Here is a 13,145-nt window from a genome sequence, read left to right on the forward strand (position 1 = left end):
TAGGCTCAAATTCTCCAACCAGTGCCTAATGTTAGGCACCTATTTCGGAGGCGCCCAACTAGATAGACGCCTATTTAAATTGAACAACAAGCCCAATTATGCTTATTAATAAGCAATAATTGGAACTTATCAAGTAATGTTAAAGTATAAAATGATTGTATTTGTGTTATACTTATTGTGAGTTTTAAAAATATAAATAAAGATTTATAAAAAAAAAAAAAAAAAAAAGACAGAGTGATTCTGTAACAAGGCGCCTCTAAAAATTTAGGCTGTCTTCAAAAAAATAGGCGCTATGCATGTTAGGTGTGGGCGTGGCTACATGTTCCAGAATTGCTGCTCTTAAGCTTTCTTAATCGCTCGCATGGCCGCCTAACTTTTAGTTGTGCCTAGAGCTGGCCTATTGGGCGCCTCCAAAATAGGTGCTGCTCAGCGTGATTCACTAACCAGCAGTCAACTGTACTTGAATCGCACTGAACAGTACCTATATCGATGCCTAACTTTTGGGCGCTTCTTATGGAATTTGGCCTTTAATGCTCAGTAGACGAATAACTCATAGGGAAACCTAGATATACAAGGATTTTTTTTGGAGGGGAGGGGGAATGTTGTATTCTGATATAGTATGTTTGTACTAATTTTTCTTACAAATATGCAATAAAAATATTTAAACATTAAAAAAAAAGTATCACAGAAACACTTATTGTATTTTTGTTCACATAAATACAATGACAAATAACTGTGTCTTCAAAAATTTCTTAAAAAGTACCCTAAGTTTACATAATCGCAATTGACCTGTCAATGAGTTCCAAAATTTCACCCCTACTATTGAAAACAGAGAATTCCCGACCCTGGTATGTATCACATTTTTCAATGACAATCTCATATCCTGTGCAGATCTTAATTCCTTTCTTGGACAAAACAACTCCAACAAATCTCAAAAATATCCAAGGGCTGTATGATATAAAACCTGATGTACAATTGAGAGCACTTTATATTGGACTGTCAGGCTCGAGGAATGGACATCGACATGGCAGATGAGGTTCAACGTGGATAAATGCAAAGTGATGCATGTCGGTAACAAAAATCTCATGCACGAATGCAGGATGTCCGGGGCGGTACTTGGAGAGACCTCCCAAGAAAGGGACTTGGGAGTTCTGATCAACAAGTCGATGAAGCTGTCCACGCAATGAGCAGCGGTGGCAAAAAGGGCGAACAGAATGCTAGAAATGATAAAGAAGGGGATCACGAACAGATCGGAAAAGGTTATCATGCCGCTGTACCGGGCCATGGTGCGCCCTCACTTGGAGTACTGCGTCCAGCACTGGTCGCCGTACATGAAGAAGGACACAGTACTACTCGAAAGGGTCCAGAGAAGAGCGACTAAAATGGTTAAGGGGTTGGAGGAGCTGCCGTACAGTGAAAGATTAGAGAAACTGGGCCTCTTCTCCCTTGACCAGAAGAGATTGAGAGGGGCCATGATCAAAGCATTCAAGGTACTGAAGGGGATAGACTTAGTAGATAAGGACAGGTTGTTCACCCTCTCCAAGGTAGGGAGAACGAGAAGGCACTCTCTAAAATTGAAAGGGGATAGATTTCATACAAACATAAGGAAGTAGTTCTTCACCCATAAAGTGGTAGAAATCTGGAATGCTCTTCCGGAGTCTGTCATAAGGGAAAATACCCTCCAGGGATTCAAGACTAAGTTAGACAAGTTCCTGGTGAGCAAGAGCGTGCACTGGTAGGGCTAGTCTCGATTGGAGCACTGGTCTTTGACCAGAGGGCCGCCATGTGAGTGGACAGCTGGGCACGATGGACCACTGGTCTGACCCAGCAGCGGCAGTTATTATGTTCTTATGTTCTTATGAGCCAATGTAACTGCTTCAGAATTGGGGTAATATGGGCCATCCATGAAGCACCTGATACAATCAATTAGGACACAAACTATAGAAGTCTACTCTAGTTTTACATATTTAGGACATAGACTGTAGAAGTCCGCCCAGCACTGGCCTTACTTCTCAATTATCAGAATTGCTGTTAAAGACTGCCTAATATTGTTTTTGATCCTCACCACATAAGAACCCTTTGTGTTTATCCCATGCGTTTTAGAATTCTGTCACCATTTCCATCTCCACCACAGCTCTCCAGGAGGGCTTTCCAGGCATTCAGCATTCTCTTCATGAAAAAGTCCTTCCTGCTGTTTCTCTAAGACTACCACCCTGTAATCTCAATTCATGTCCTCTATTTCTACCGCTTCTCCTTCTCTGGAAAAGATTTGTATGCACATTAATATCTTTTAAGATTTCATTTGTATAATATCTTCCCCTGTCCCCTTTTTCATCTAGTGTATATACAGTATACATGTCTTCAAGTCCCTTCTCATTAGTCTTTTGGTGCAAACTCCATACCACTTTTGCCACTTTTCTCTGGACTGCTTCAAGTCTTTTGATGTCCTTTGCTAGACATGGCCTCCAAAACTGAACACATTCCTTTAAATGGGGCCTCACCAATGACTTGCCTAGGGGCATTAACACTTTTCATCTGCTGGTTGTATCTTGTATACAGCTCAGCATCCTTCTTTTTTTTTTTTTATATATATATATCTTTATTCATTTTTAAACTTATAATAAGTGTGATAAAATATCCATACAAATAACCATAAATACAGCTCAGCATCCTTCTGGCTACAGCCATTGCTTTGTCACATTGTTTTGCCACCTTGAAAAGCCCTCTCCTGAGCTGTGTTTTCAGTCTCTCAACCCCTATCTTATACATCACTTTGGATTTCTACACACCAAGGGCCATATTCTATAAACGGCACCATAAGCTCTACTGCTGCCTAACTTAACTGTTTTCATTGGCTTTAAGCAGCGCAGTAATTGACCATGTCATTTAAAACCAATTAAAAACTTGTTAAAAATAAAGTCGGCACCAGGAGGCATTGACAGTGCAGGTGCTATTAATGTGTCTATAGCAGGATGCCTAATGCCTATGTGGATGTGGTTAGGCGCAGAAAGGGACTCAGGCACCGTTAGATGTGATTCACTAAAGAACTTAGACGCCTGAAATGTAAGCCAGTAAAATGCTAGCCTACATTGCAGGTGTCCGAGTTTTTTCTTAGCTGTCATTAGCTGTGATTCTGTTAATGGCGGCTAAGCATGATTGACGCATAGCCGGCATCCATTTCTGTAGATGCCACCAATTTACACGCTGTTTACAGAATCTGGTCCCACTGTACCACTTTGCATTAAATTTTAACTGCCAGACCTTACGCCATTCTTATAATTTTTGTAGATCCCTTCTCATGTTTTCTATTCCTGCTGTAGTGTCCACCGTATTGGATATTGTTGTATCATCTGCAAAAACCCTTCAGCAATGTCGCTGACAAATCTATTACATAGAAATGGCCCCAGTACCGATCCTCGAGGCACTCCATTACTTGTCTTTCTTTCCTCCAAGTAAACTCCATCCTCCACCAACCTATGTCATCTGTCAGTCAACCAGTTTCCCCAAACCGTTTATCACTTTGAGTAATTTCAGCCTACTCAGCTTATTCAAGAGCCTCCTGTGAGAAACCGTATGAAAGGTTTTGCTGAAATCCAAGTGACACAAGTCTTTTATCCACCTCTCTAATCATCTAGTCAAAGAAATCAGATTTGTTTGGCACATTTTTCATTTGATAAAACCAACATTTAGCCTCAGTCAAAACTGAAATCAAACACAGGGGATGAAATTGTTAAGAATCCAAGATAAGTACCTTCATTAAATTTTTTTTCTCTTAATAAGTCAAGGCTATCAATGTGGGCTTTCAAGAAAAGCTTTAATAAACCTCACTGCCTCTGTGTCACAAGAACCTACTGAACTTTGAGAGAGGAATGCAGTTTTAAGTCCTGCCAAGTGAAGTCAAGTATTCTTTCTTTCTGCACTTGAGATAGAGGAAAGACAACATGCATTGTATTCTGAGATATTCTATTTTCACAATAAAATTCTTTCAGTATTTTCATTGCGGTACAGAAGATCACGCACAAAGTCAATCATTGCTGGAGTGAATTGATTTCATCATCACCCCAAACAGTAGCAACGCTAGGGTTGGACACACCTGTCAAACTGGAACAGGTTTTTCAGTTTCTATCCATGTAGGTGTGTCCATATAATATTTTAAACTTTGCTGCATACTACAGTAGCTGCTTAGACTCTGGAGACTAAGTAAAGTAGAAACTTTGGCAGGTTTGAAAGAGGAAAAAAAATGGGAACACAAGGAATCCAAATCCCCGGCTCCTTTGATGTACCCGATATACCTTCTGGACTAGACATTTTGCGAAGGTTACCTTATGCTTTCATTATACCAGAACTGGTAAGTACAATCTATTTTCAGCAATAATCAGGATATCAATTACAATTTTTATCCTAGAACTTCAAAACACATAAATCTCCCTAGCACTTGATCCTAAAAGTATAACTCACAAATATAAATAATTTTAAGCCATGAGCTGCTGGAGGTTTTTTTCAAAAATTATTCATTTGAGTTTTCATAAATTCAGTTACTTATATTACAGAATTTTATTTTTTGTAGAGGATTTTTACAGGCAGTTCCTGGGTTAAGAACGAGTTACGTTTTTAAAGCTGTTCTTAAGTCAGATTTGTATGTAACTCAGAACTTGTAGATTTTAAGATTCTGCTCCCAGTTGACAAGAGGGTCAACTGTCCAGTGTTCCCTCTAAGGTACAGCATGCACAACCACAAACCATTCTTAATGTGGCCAGGTATCATTCCTGAATCTGCTACAGGAGAAGTGTAGGAGTCGTATTATGCCACTGGAAATACTGCTCAATGAAATCCAATGAAGCTGCAACTGCATACTTAAGTATGAGACGTACTTAAGTCGGGTGTCTGTAACTTGGGGACAGCCTTTATTTGTACTGTATTCTTTTAAGCCTAGCCTGGATTGTGGTGACCTCGCACTCCTCTTGTACTGTTAGTAGTGTTATTGGAATATGCAGCCTGGATACGTACTTTAAATATTTGGTGCAAAAAAGATGATTGTGTGTCTGAAATACTAAGAAGGTAATTTTGGAAGCTTTTCATGACAATTCTAGGTGGAAATGTCAGCATTTACATGTATAGATTATATATATGTGTAGATGCCACTTTTTAGAATGCAGTGATTGATTGATTTAATTTTCTATACCGTTCACCCAGGGGAGCTCAGAACGGCTTACATGAATTTATTCAGGTACTCGAGCATTTTTTCCTCTCTGTCCTGGTGTGCTCACAATCTATCTAATGTACCTGGGGTAATTAAGTCACTTGCCCAGGATCACAAGGAGCAGCGTGGGTTTGAATCCACAACCTCAGGCTGCTGAGGCTGTAGCTTTAACCACTGCGCCACACTCTCCCCATAGAGCAGTGGTCTCAAACTCGCGGTCCAGGGACCACATGCGGCCCGCCAAGTACTATTTTGAGGCCCTCGGTATGTTTAGCTTAATCACAAAAGTAAAATAAAACAGTTTCTTGATCCTATGTCTCTTTAGCTATAAATGACAATATTATTATTAAGACTTAGCCAAATGGAAAGATTTAGAAACTATAAAGAGTTTTACCTCATGCAAAATTGTCATTTCTTTAATAAGACATTAACTATTTTTTCTGAGGCCCTCCAAGTACCTACAAATCCAAAATGTGGCCTGCAAAGGGTTTGAGCTTGAGACCACAGGCTTAACTGTAACCATGACATCCTGTTTATTTTTGGGAAGCAGAGCTGAGATTGTGATGTCATAATGACTCATTCCACCAATAAGAGCCAACCTCATCAGTGATGTCACAATGACTTGATTGTCCTGTTCTCCCCTCTGCCCTCCAACCCAGCCAGCTGATTAACCGTTCCCCTTAACTCAGTGGTCTCAAACTCTTTAATAAGATATTAACTATTTTTTTCTGAGGCCCTCCAAGTACCTACAAATCCAAAATGTGGCCCTGCAAAGGGTTTGAGTTTCAGACCACTGCCATAGAGGGTACGTTTTGGGCAGAATTAGAACAGGCCGAAAAACAAGTGTATTTCCACTTTTATAATAAGAATATGCATATATTGGAAAATATGTTGCACCTGCCCAGTAGCATGCCTAAGGGCTCCTTTTATCAGACTGCGCTAGCGGGGTTAACGCGCGCGACTTTTCATCAGGCGTTAACTCCTGCGCTGGCCAAAAACTACCGCCTGCTCAAGAGGAGGCGGTAGCGGCTAGCGTGGTTGGCGGTTTAGCGCGCGCTATTTATTACACGCGTTAAACCGCTAGCGCGGCTTGATAAAAGGAGCCCTAAGTGTTACCTATTTGCTTGTCTGGACCTGAGGTCTCCAGCAGTGATTGAGAGAACAATTGTACTTATCTCTGTGGTGTTTAAGAGCACCACACAATTTTTTTTTAATTATTTCATTAGGTTCCTTACTTGGCTCTTATTGTATGTGTGTGTATATATATATATATATATATATGTATATATATATATAGCTATATATATATATATATATAGCTATATATATGTTTGTGAGATCTGGTGCCTACATATGTAATATAGCTATATATATGTTTGTGAGATCTGGTGCCTACATATGTAATATAGCTATATATATGTTTGTGAGATCTGGTGCCTACATATGTAATATAGCTATATATATGTTTGTGAGATCTGGTGCCTACATATGTAATATAGCTATATATATGTTTGTGAGATCTGGTGCCTACATATGTAATATAGCTATATATATGTTTGTGAGATCTGGTGCCTACATATGTAATATAGCTATATATATGTTTGTGAGATCTGGTGCCTGCATATGTATTTATGTATGTTGCAAAATGAGCACTTAGCTCATGTAAAGCTTTAAAGTCATAATGACTGTGTTTCTTTATAGAACTGATGTTTCTGCTTTACATATTGGCAAATACATGTATATTTGCCAGTGTCCTTATAGGTATTTTTACAAAAGGTTCCTCTTACTGCAGACATCCTGTTTTGTCACGTTTACGTGTTCACCAGGAATGCTGATAATGCTTTCTTAGGGCTCCTTTTATTAAGGCGCGCTGATGTAGCACGCGCTAAATGCTAAGGCGCCCGTAGACTATAATGGATGCCTTTAGCATTTAGCGCACGCTAAACCGGTTAGCACGCCTTAATAAAAGGACCCCTTAGCTTTGATCCTCGACACTTAGGGCTTCCTATATGTGGAGATGTCTTCTTGGCAGTCAGGTATGGGGGGTTTCAGTTGGGTTCCAAAACTTGCCAGCTAATACTCCTTAAATGTTGGAGACTTTTTGATAAAATAGCAATATTTATTTAGTTAGTCATTTATTTAGCCCGTCCTCCCAAAGGAGCCTAGAACGGGTTACAAGAGTACATTCATAGTATGGCTAGGACAAACTTTAGTGAGAAATATAGACTTTACAGCATTTACAGTAAAGACATAACATGCAGACTTAAAAATACAGACTTAATAGGCAAAGGATAGATTAAATTGCAGCGTTTACAGTGTAGCTATAACATGGAGGTAACATAGCTTTTCTAGCAGGTGGGTGTATCTTTGTTGTCGGAGAATGTGGTGGTAATTCAGGTTATATTTGCGGTGGCCTGCGACTTTAGAGATGTCATTTGGTGTATTAGGCAGTGCCTATGAGATCCACTTACCGTATTTTCACGCATATAACGCGCGCGTTATACACGATTTTACAAACCTTGCATAACCTTGCGCGTTATACGCGTGAGCGCATTTTACATTTTTTTTTTCAATCCGATCGGCATCCCCCCTGTGAACCGGCATCCTCCCCCCCCGCTCACATCACCCCCCCCCTCCCCCGCGATCCTACATCCACCCAGCATCAAACATCTCTTACCCGATTGGGCACCGGCACCAGCACCAATGCACAGGACGTGCCAGTGCCAGTGCCCGAAGATCCTCCCTCGTTGGTTTGGGCTGGGCTGGGCTGAGTGGTGCAGTGCAGGAGAGATCCTCCTTCTTCCTGCGCCGGGCTGGACTAGGCTTTGAGCATTTGCGCATGCTCAAAGCCTAGTCCAGCCCGGCGCAGGAAGAAGGAGGATCTCTCCTGCACCGCACCGCCCAGCCCAGCCCAGCCCAGCCCAAACCAACGAGGGAGGATCTTCGGGCACTGGCACTGGCACGTCCTGTGCATTGGTGCTGGTGCCGGTGCCCAATCGGGTAAGAGATGTTTGGTGCTGGGGGGATGTAGGGTCGCGGGGGAGGGGAGGGTGATGCGAGCGGGGGGGAGGATGCCGGTTCGGAGTAGGCGGGAGGAGGTTTTAGCATGTGCGGTATACGCGTGTGTGCGCTATATTAAATTTTTTTTACATAAATTTGTGTTTCCTGCGCGCTATACCCGTGTGCGCGTTTTACACAGGTGCGCGTTATCTACGTGAAAATACGGTATATAGTTTCAAGTTTTATTTTAATTTGATGAATCGCTTAATTTAATTTTTACTAAGCGAGTTACAACATTGAAAAAAAATAATATTTATTTTAACATAATGTTTTAAAATTTTAAAACAGTAGTTAAGACCAATAGACTTACAGACCAACTGAGACACTAGGTAAAAAAAAGGAAGAACTACAATTCAATATTTTTAGTGTGCAGGAGAGAACCATAAATGGAAATAACATTAGGAGGGGGGAGGTGAAAACCTAGAAGGTAATATAAAATTTTTGAACATAATTTATAGATTAAAAGCATCTTTAAGAAGAAAGCTTTTTAAGTTACTTTTAAAATGACTCAAATTATTTTCCTCTCTCAATTGCTGAGGTAAAGTGTTCCAAAGTTGTGGAGCCATCACCGAGAACATATCTTGTCGCACTCAGCGCTGTACATTTTGACATTTATAGATGGTCCCTGCTTGGAAGAGCTTACAATCTAACTTGGACAGACAAACATGACATATACGGTTAGGGATGCAGAACCCAAGGTGAGAAGAGTTAGGAGTCATAAGCACTCTCAAAGTGGAAGGCTTTTAAACGGGCCTTAAACACTGCCAGAGACGGAGCCCACTGTAGGGATTCGGGCAGATTGTTCCAAGCATATGGTGCAGCAAGGCAGAAGGGATGCAGTCTGGAGTTGGCAGTACAGGAACATTGTAGTCACCTAGGAAAATCAGTTAACATTGAATTAGGAGGTTGAGTTGAGTTATGTAGCTGCACTGGTCTCATAAGCTGGTGGTTCTCCATTCATTTGCAGATCTTTCTAGAAGTATTTTGTCATGCTGATAAAATTACTAAAGCTGTTTGTTATTATATGTTTATTGAGTTTTTTTGTATTTGTGTTGTCCTATAAACTCTGCTCTTTTTGTCACATTATGCGTGACCACCATTACTATTAATGGAGAAACTGTAAATTCGCCAGTAATCGAGTGACAAAAGAGAAGTGTGCATATTTGATGAAGATATTCCTGCAGTAAATGACACAGTTTTGCATTCAGATTTTTTGCTGAAATTGTCATATTGCTATCACCTCCTTGTGTGTTAAAAAAAAGTAATAGGGAAAAGCATTTCCACAAGTAAAACACCATATTGTGAAAACGTATTCACATACTTATATGTGGGTATTTTCCTTGGTATAATTTTCAAAGTGAAAGTACATGCACACTTTTCATAAGAACATAAGAATTTGCCGCTGCTGGGTCAGACCAGTGGTCCATCGTGCCTAGCAGTCCGCTCCCGCGGCGGCCCCCAGGTCAAAGACCAGTGCCCTGAGACCAGCCCTACCTGCATGCGTTCCAGTTCAACAGGAACCTGTCTAACTTTGTTTTAAATCCCTGAAGGGTGTTTTCCCCTACATCAGCCTCCGGAAAATCTCATTAAGTTTGGGAGTGAAACGTATATACATACTTTCTCACCCATATGAGATAAATGAAGACAGAAAAAGACTATGGGCACCTTGAGCAGGTGGTAGTTTTTCAGCTAGCGCGCGCTAAGCCGATGCGTGCACTAAAAACGCTAGCGTACCTTCGTAAAAGGAGCCCTATATGGCCTATCCAGTCTGCTATTTACTCTGCCTTTCACTGCCTTAGAGATCCTATGTACTTGTCCCAAGCTTTCTTAAATTCAGATACAGTTTTCATCTCCAAAAATGAAACTATTCCCTTAGCTAATATGAAATGATTTCATTTGCTGATAGTTATATTAATGAAACAGAACAAAACAGTTTTTGAAGTTTGAATGAAAGATTATCAAAGGAAGAATGGGAATAACTTGTGTAACTAAGATTTAGGCTTTAATTTTGTTTGGTCAGAATGTTTGAGGAGGAACAGCTGACTGAGAAAATCTGGTGATAAGTAAATCCTAATAAATAAATAAATATCACATCCGATAGTAACTGTCTTCATAGACAACTAATAAAAATTTTCTGATTGACACACATATACATGAATCAGATTCATCAACTCTTCCAGTTTGTTAAAGCACATTACTTATCTACCGTAATCCTTCAAAATTACAGGGTCAATAATGAAAATGATTTAACTGGGCAAGAGATGCTCCTGTCGGTTAATGAATCGTACTGGCTGGCCCAACCACTAATATTCAGAAGCACTTAATGTGATAATATCACTAAATAGTAACACTGACCAACATAGCACCATCGTTTGCTCTAAGCTGAGCGGGTATTCTCTAACCATATTGCTACCAGTAAGAAGTTATGCTTGCAAAGAAATTTTTCTTGGGCACGCATAAAAACTATATAGACATTTACAGTAGGTAATCATTTGAGACCATAAGAATTGGATCCTTGCTGAAAGTTCACATACATCTTGACTTTGGTCTGTTATTACAGTCTAAAGAATCCAGGAACTAGAACTCTTAAGGGCTTATTCAAGATACTGCGTTACACTCTTTAATATGGTAATTACATCTCACTAATAGTGCAAGCCCATGCTAATAATGCAGCATGTTAACAGCACGTGTGAATTGCTACATTAAATAGCTAACTTGGAAAATGCTATTTTGGGGTGTACATTAGGTGTGGAATGGGCAGGGATTGCATTTTATAGTCAACATGGGGATGGTTACCATATGTTTACTGTTAATTTAGGGGAGGAGTGAAAAAAGAGTAGGGTTGCCAAATAGCCTCCAAGGCAACCAGAGGGGAATCAGTTGACAATTTTATTAAATAGCCACTGAGTTCTCAGTATCCACCATGTAAAGACTTGACTCAACACGGGGCCGTGTTTCGACAATCACAGCCTACATCAACAGTCGTAATCTATTGTTGATTCATACCATACCATACCAATTCTTGTATCCCACAAATGTTAACAAGGAATCATTGCTGACTTATACAATATTAGAATTACTACAGAGACAGAGGTATTACAAAGAAATTTCATGCATGGGAATTGGCCAATGCACTGAGGAAAAAAGGTGAGTATACTGTATAGCACAAACGGAGAGCACAAGATCGAACGAGGAAAAGCGTTTCAATTCTGTGTTATACCAATGTCTTAATATGCCACCAGCTGCTTGGACAAAGTCACTGCAGGGTTAACGTAGCAAATAATACAGCATAGTTCATGCCAATTTAAAAGGTACAGCTAGCTGCATTATGCAGCATCTGATGTGCAGTTTGCACACAATAGTGCCTTTTTCTCTGTGTTAACCACACAACGACCATCCCATAAATGCTGGGAATGCCCCTAACAGTTAATGTTGAGGTTTTGCAGTTGCTGCGTACAGTATTAGTATTACCAACTACCCCGCAGTAATTGCAAAACCTTACTTAAATAGGGGACTTTAGCAGTCCATGTAAGTTGTGCAGACCTCCAACTGCATTCCTACCAGTGGGGGGTGATGGTTCAATATCATACTTTCAGTTGCTAGGGATTGGCAGATTCCACGGAGTCCTTCAGAGCTTTTGCCTGTTCCTCACTATCAAAAATGTGATACTGAACTAGCACTCCCCACTGATAGGAGCAAAGATGAAGGGTTCCTAAATGGCTTGGAGGGAATATTGGCCTTGATCTTCAAATAATGGCACGTATTTGAAAAGCTGTAATAGCAGTAGCACTGAAAGCCAACGAGACTGGATGAGCCATCTCACCTTGGATATTAGTATTACCTTCAATTGTGGTTGCTGTATCTCAAACAAGATATAGCAGAATTAGGAAAGGTTCAAAGAAGATCAACCAAAACAATAAAAGGGATGGAACTCCTCCCATTTGCAGAAAGGCTATGAGGTTTGGGCTCTTCAGCTTGGAAAAAGAGACAGCTGAGGGGGAGGGGGGATATAATTGAGGTCGACATAATCCTGAGTAGAGTAGTATGGGTAAAAGTGAACCAATTTTTTTTTAAACTCTTTTAAAAAGTACAAACTAGGGGACACTCAGTGATGTTACATGGAAATACTTTTTAAAACAAATAGGGGGGGAAATATTTTTTTCACTTAACGAAGGATAAGCTCTGGAACTCATTGCCAGAGGATGTGGTATAAGCAGTTAGCATAGCTGGGTTTAAAAAAGATTTGGATAAGTTCCTGGATGAAAAGTCCATAGTCTGTTATTGAAATAGACATGGGGGAAGCCACTTCTTGCCCTGGATCAGTAGCGTGGAATGTTGCTACTATTTGGGTTTTTGCCAGGTACTTGTGCCCTGGTTTGGCCACCGTATGAAGAGGATACTGGTCTAGATGGACTGTTGTTCCGAGCCAATATGGCAGCTATTCTATGTTCTTATAAGTAGCCTAATGGTTAGTGCACAAGGCCCAGGTTTAATTCTCACTGCAGCTCCTTGTGACTCTGAACAAATCACCTACCCCTCCATTACCCCAGGTACAAAATAACCTATGTTTAATATGTAAGCCGCTTTGTAACCACAGAAAGGTGGTAAATCAAATCTTTTTCTCTTTTCCTTTCCCAACTGAAAAAAGACATGAATTTAGTATGAAGAAATGTGAAGCAGAACTTCTTTGGGCTACAATTTGTGATCTGATGATATGTGTGCAGCAGAACAATGCCTGGTTTGTTTGTTTTTCTCGTTCCCCTTTTCCTTAGTGCTTGAAATAATAATAATAATAACAGTTTATATACCGCAATACCGTTAAATTCTATGCGGTTTACAAAAGAATAATGAAGTACAAGTTGAGAGAACTTAAGGAATGGGAAAA

At 40.2% G+C, this 13,145-nt stretch overlaps 1 protein-coding gene across 1 annotated transcript in view; it reads left to right on the forward strand.

The window, feature by feature from the left end:
• The first annotated feature begins 4,141 nt into the window (after positions 1 to 4,141).
• Positions 4,142 to 13,145, forward strand: part of MALL (mal, T cell differentiation protein like) — a 58,173-nt gene continuing 49,169 nt past the window's right edge. The window contains exon 1 of the mRNA XM_033939468.1: positions 4,142 to 4,348. Coding sequence (XP_033795359.1) covers positions 4,241 to 4,348 — 108 coding nt within the window. The 5' untranslated portion in view covers positions 4,142 to 4,240. The remainder of the gene's footprint in view (positions 4,349 to 13,145) is intronic.

The sequence above is a fragment of the Geotrypetes seraphini genome, chromosome 3, assembly GCF_902459505.1.
Source record: "Geotrypetes seraphini chromosome 3, aGeoSer1.1, whole genome shotgun sequence".
NCBI lineage: Eukaryota > Metazoa > Chordata > Amphibia > Gymnophiona > Dermophiidae > Geotrypetes > Geotrypetes seraphini.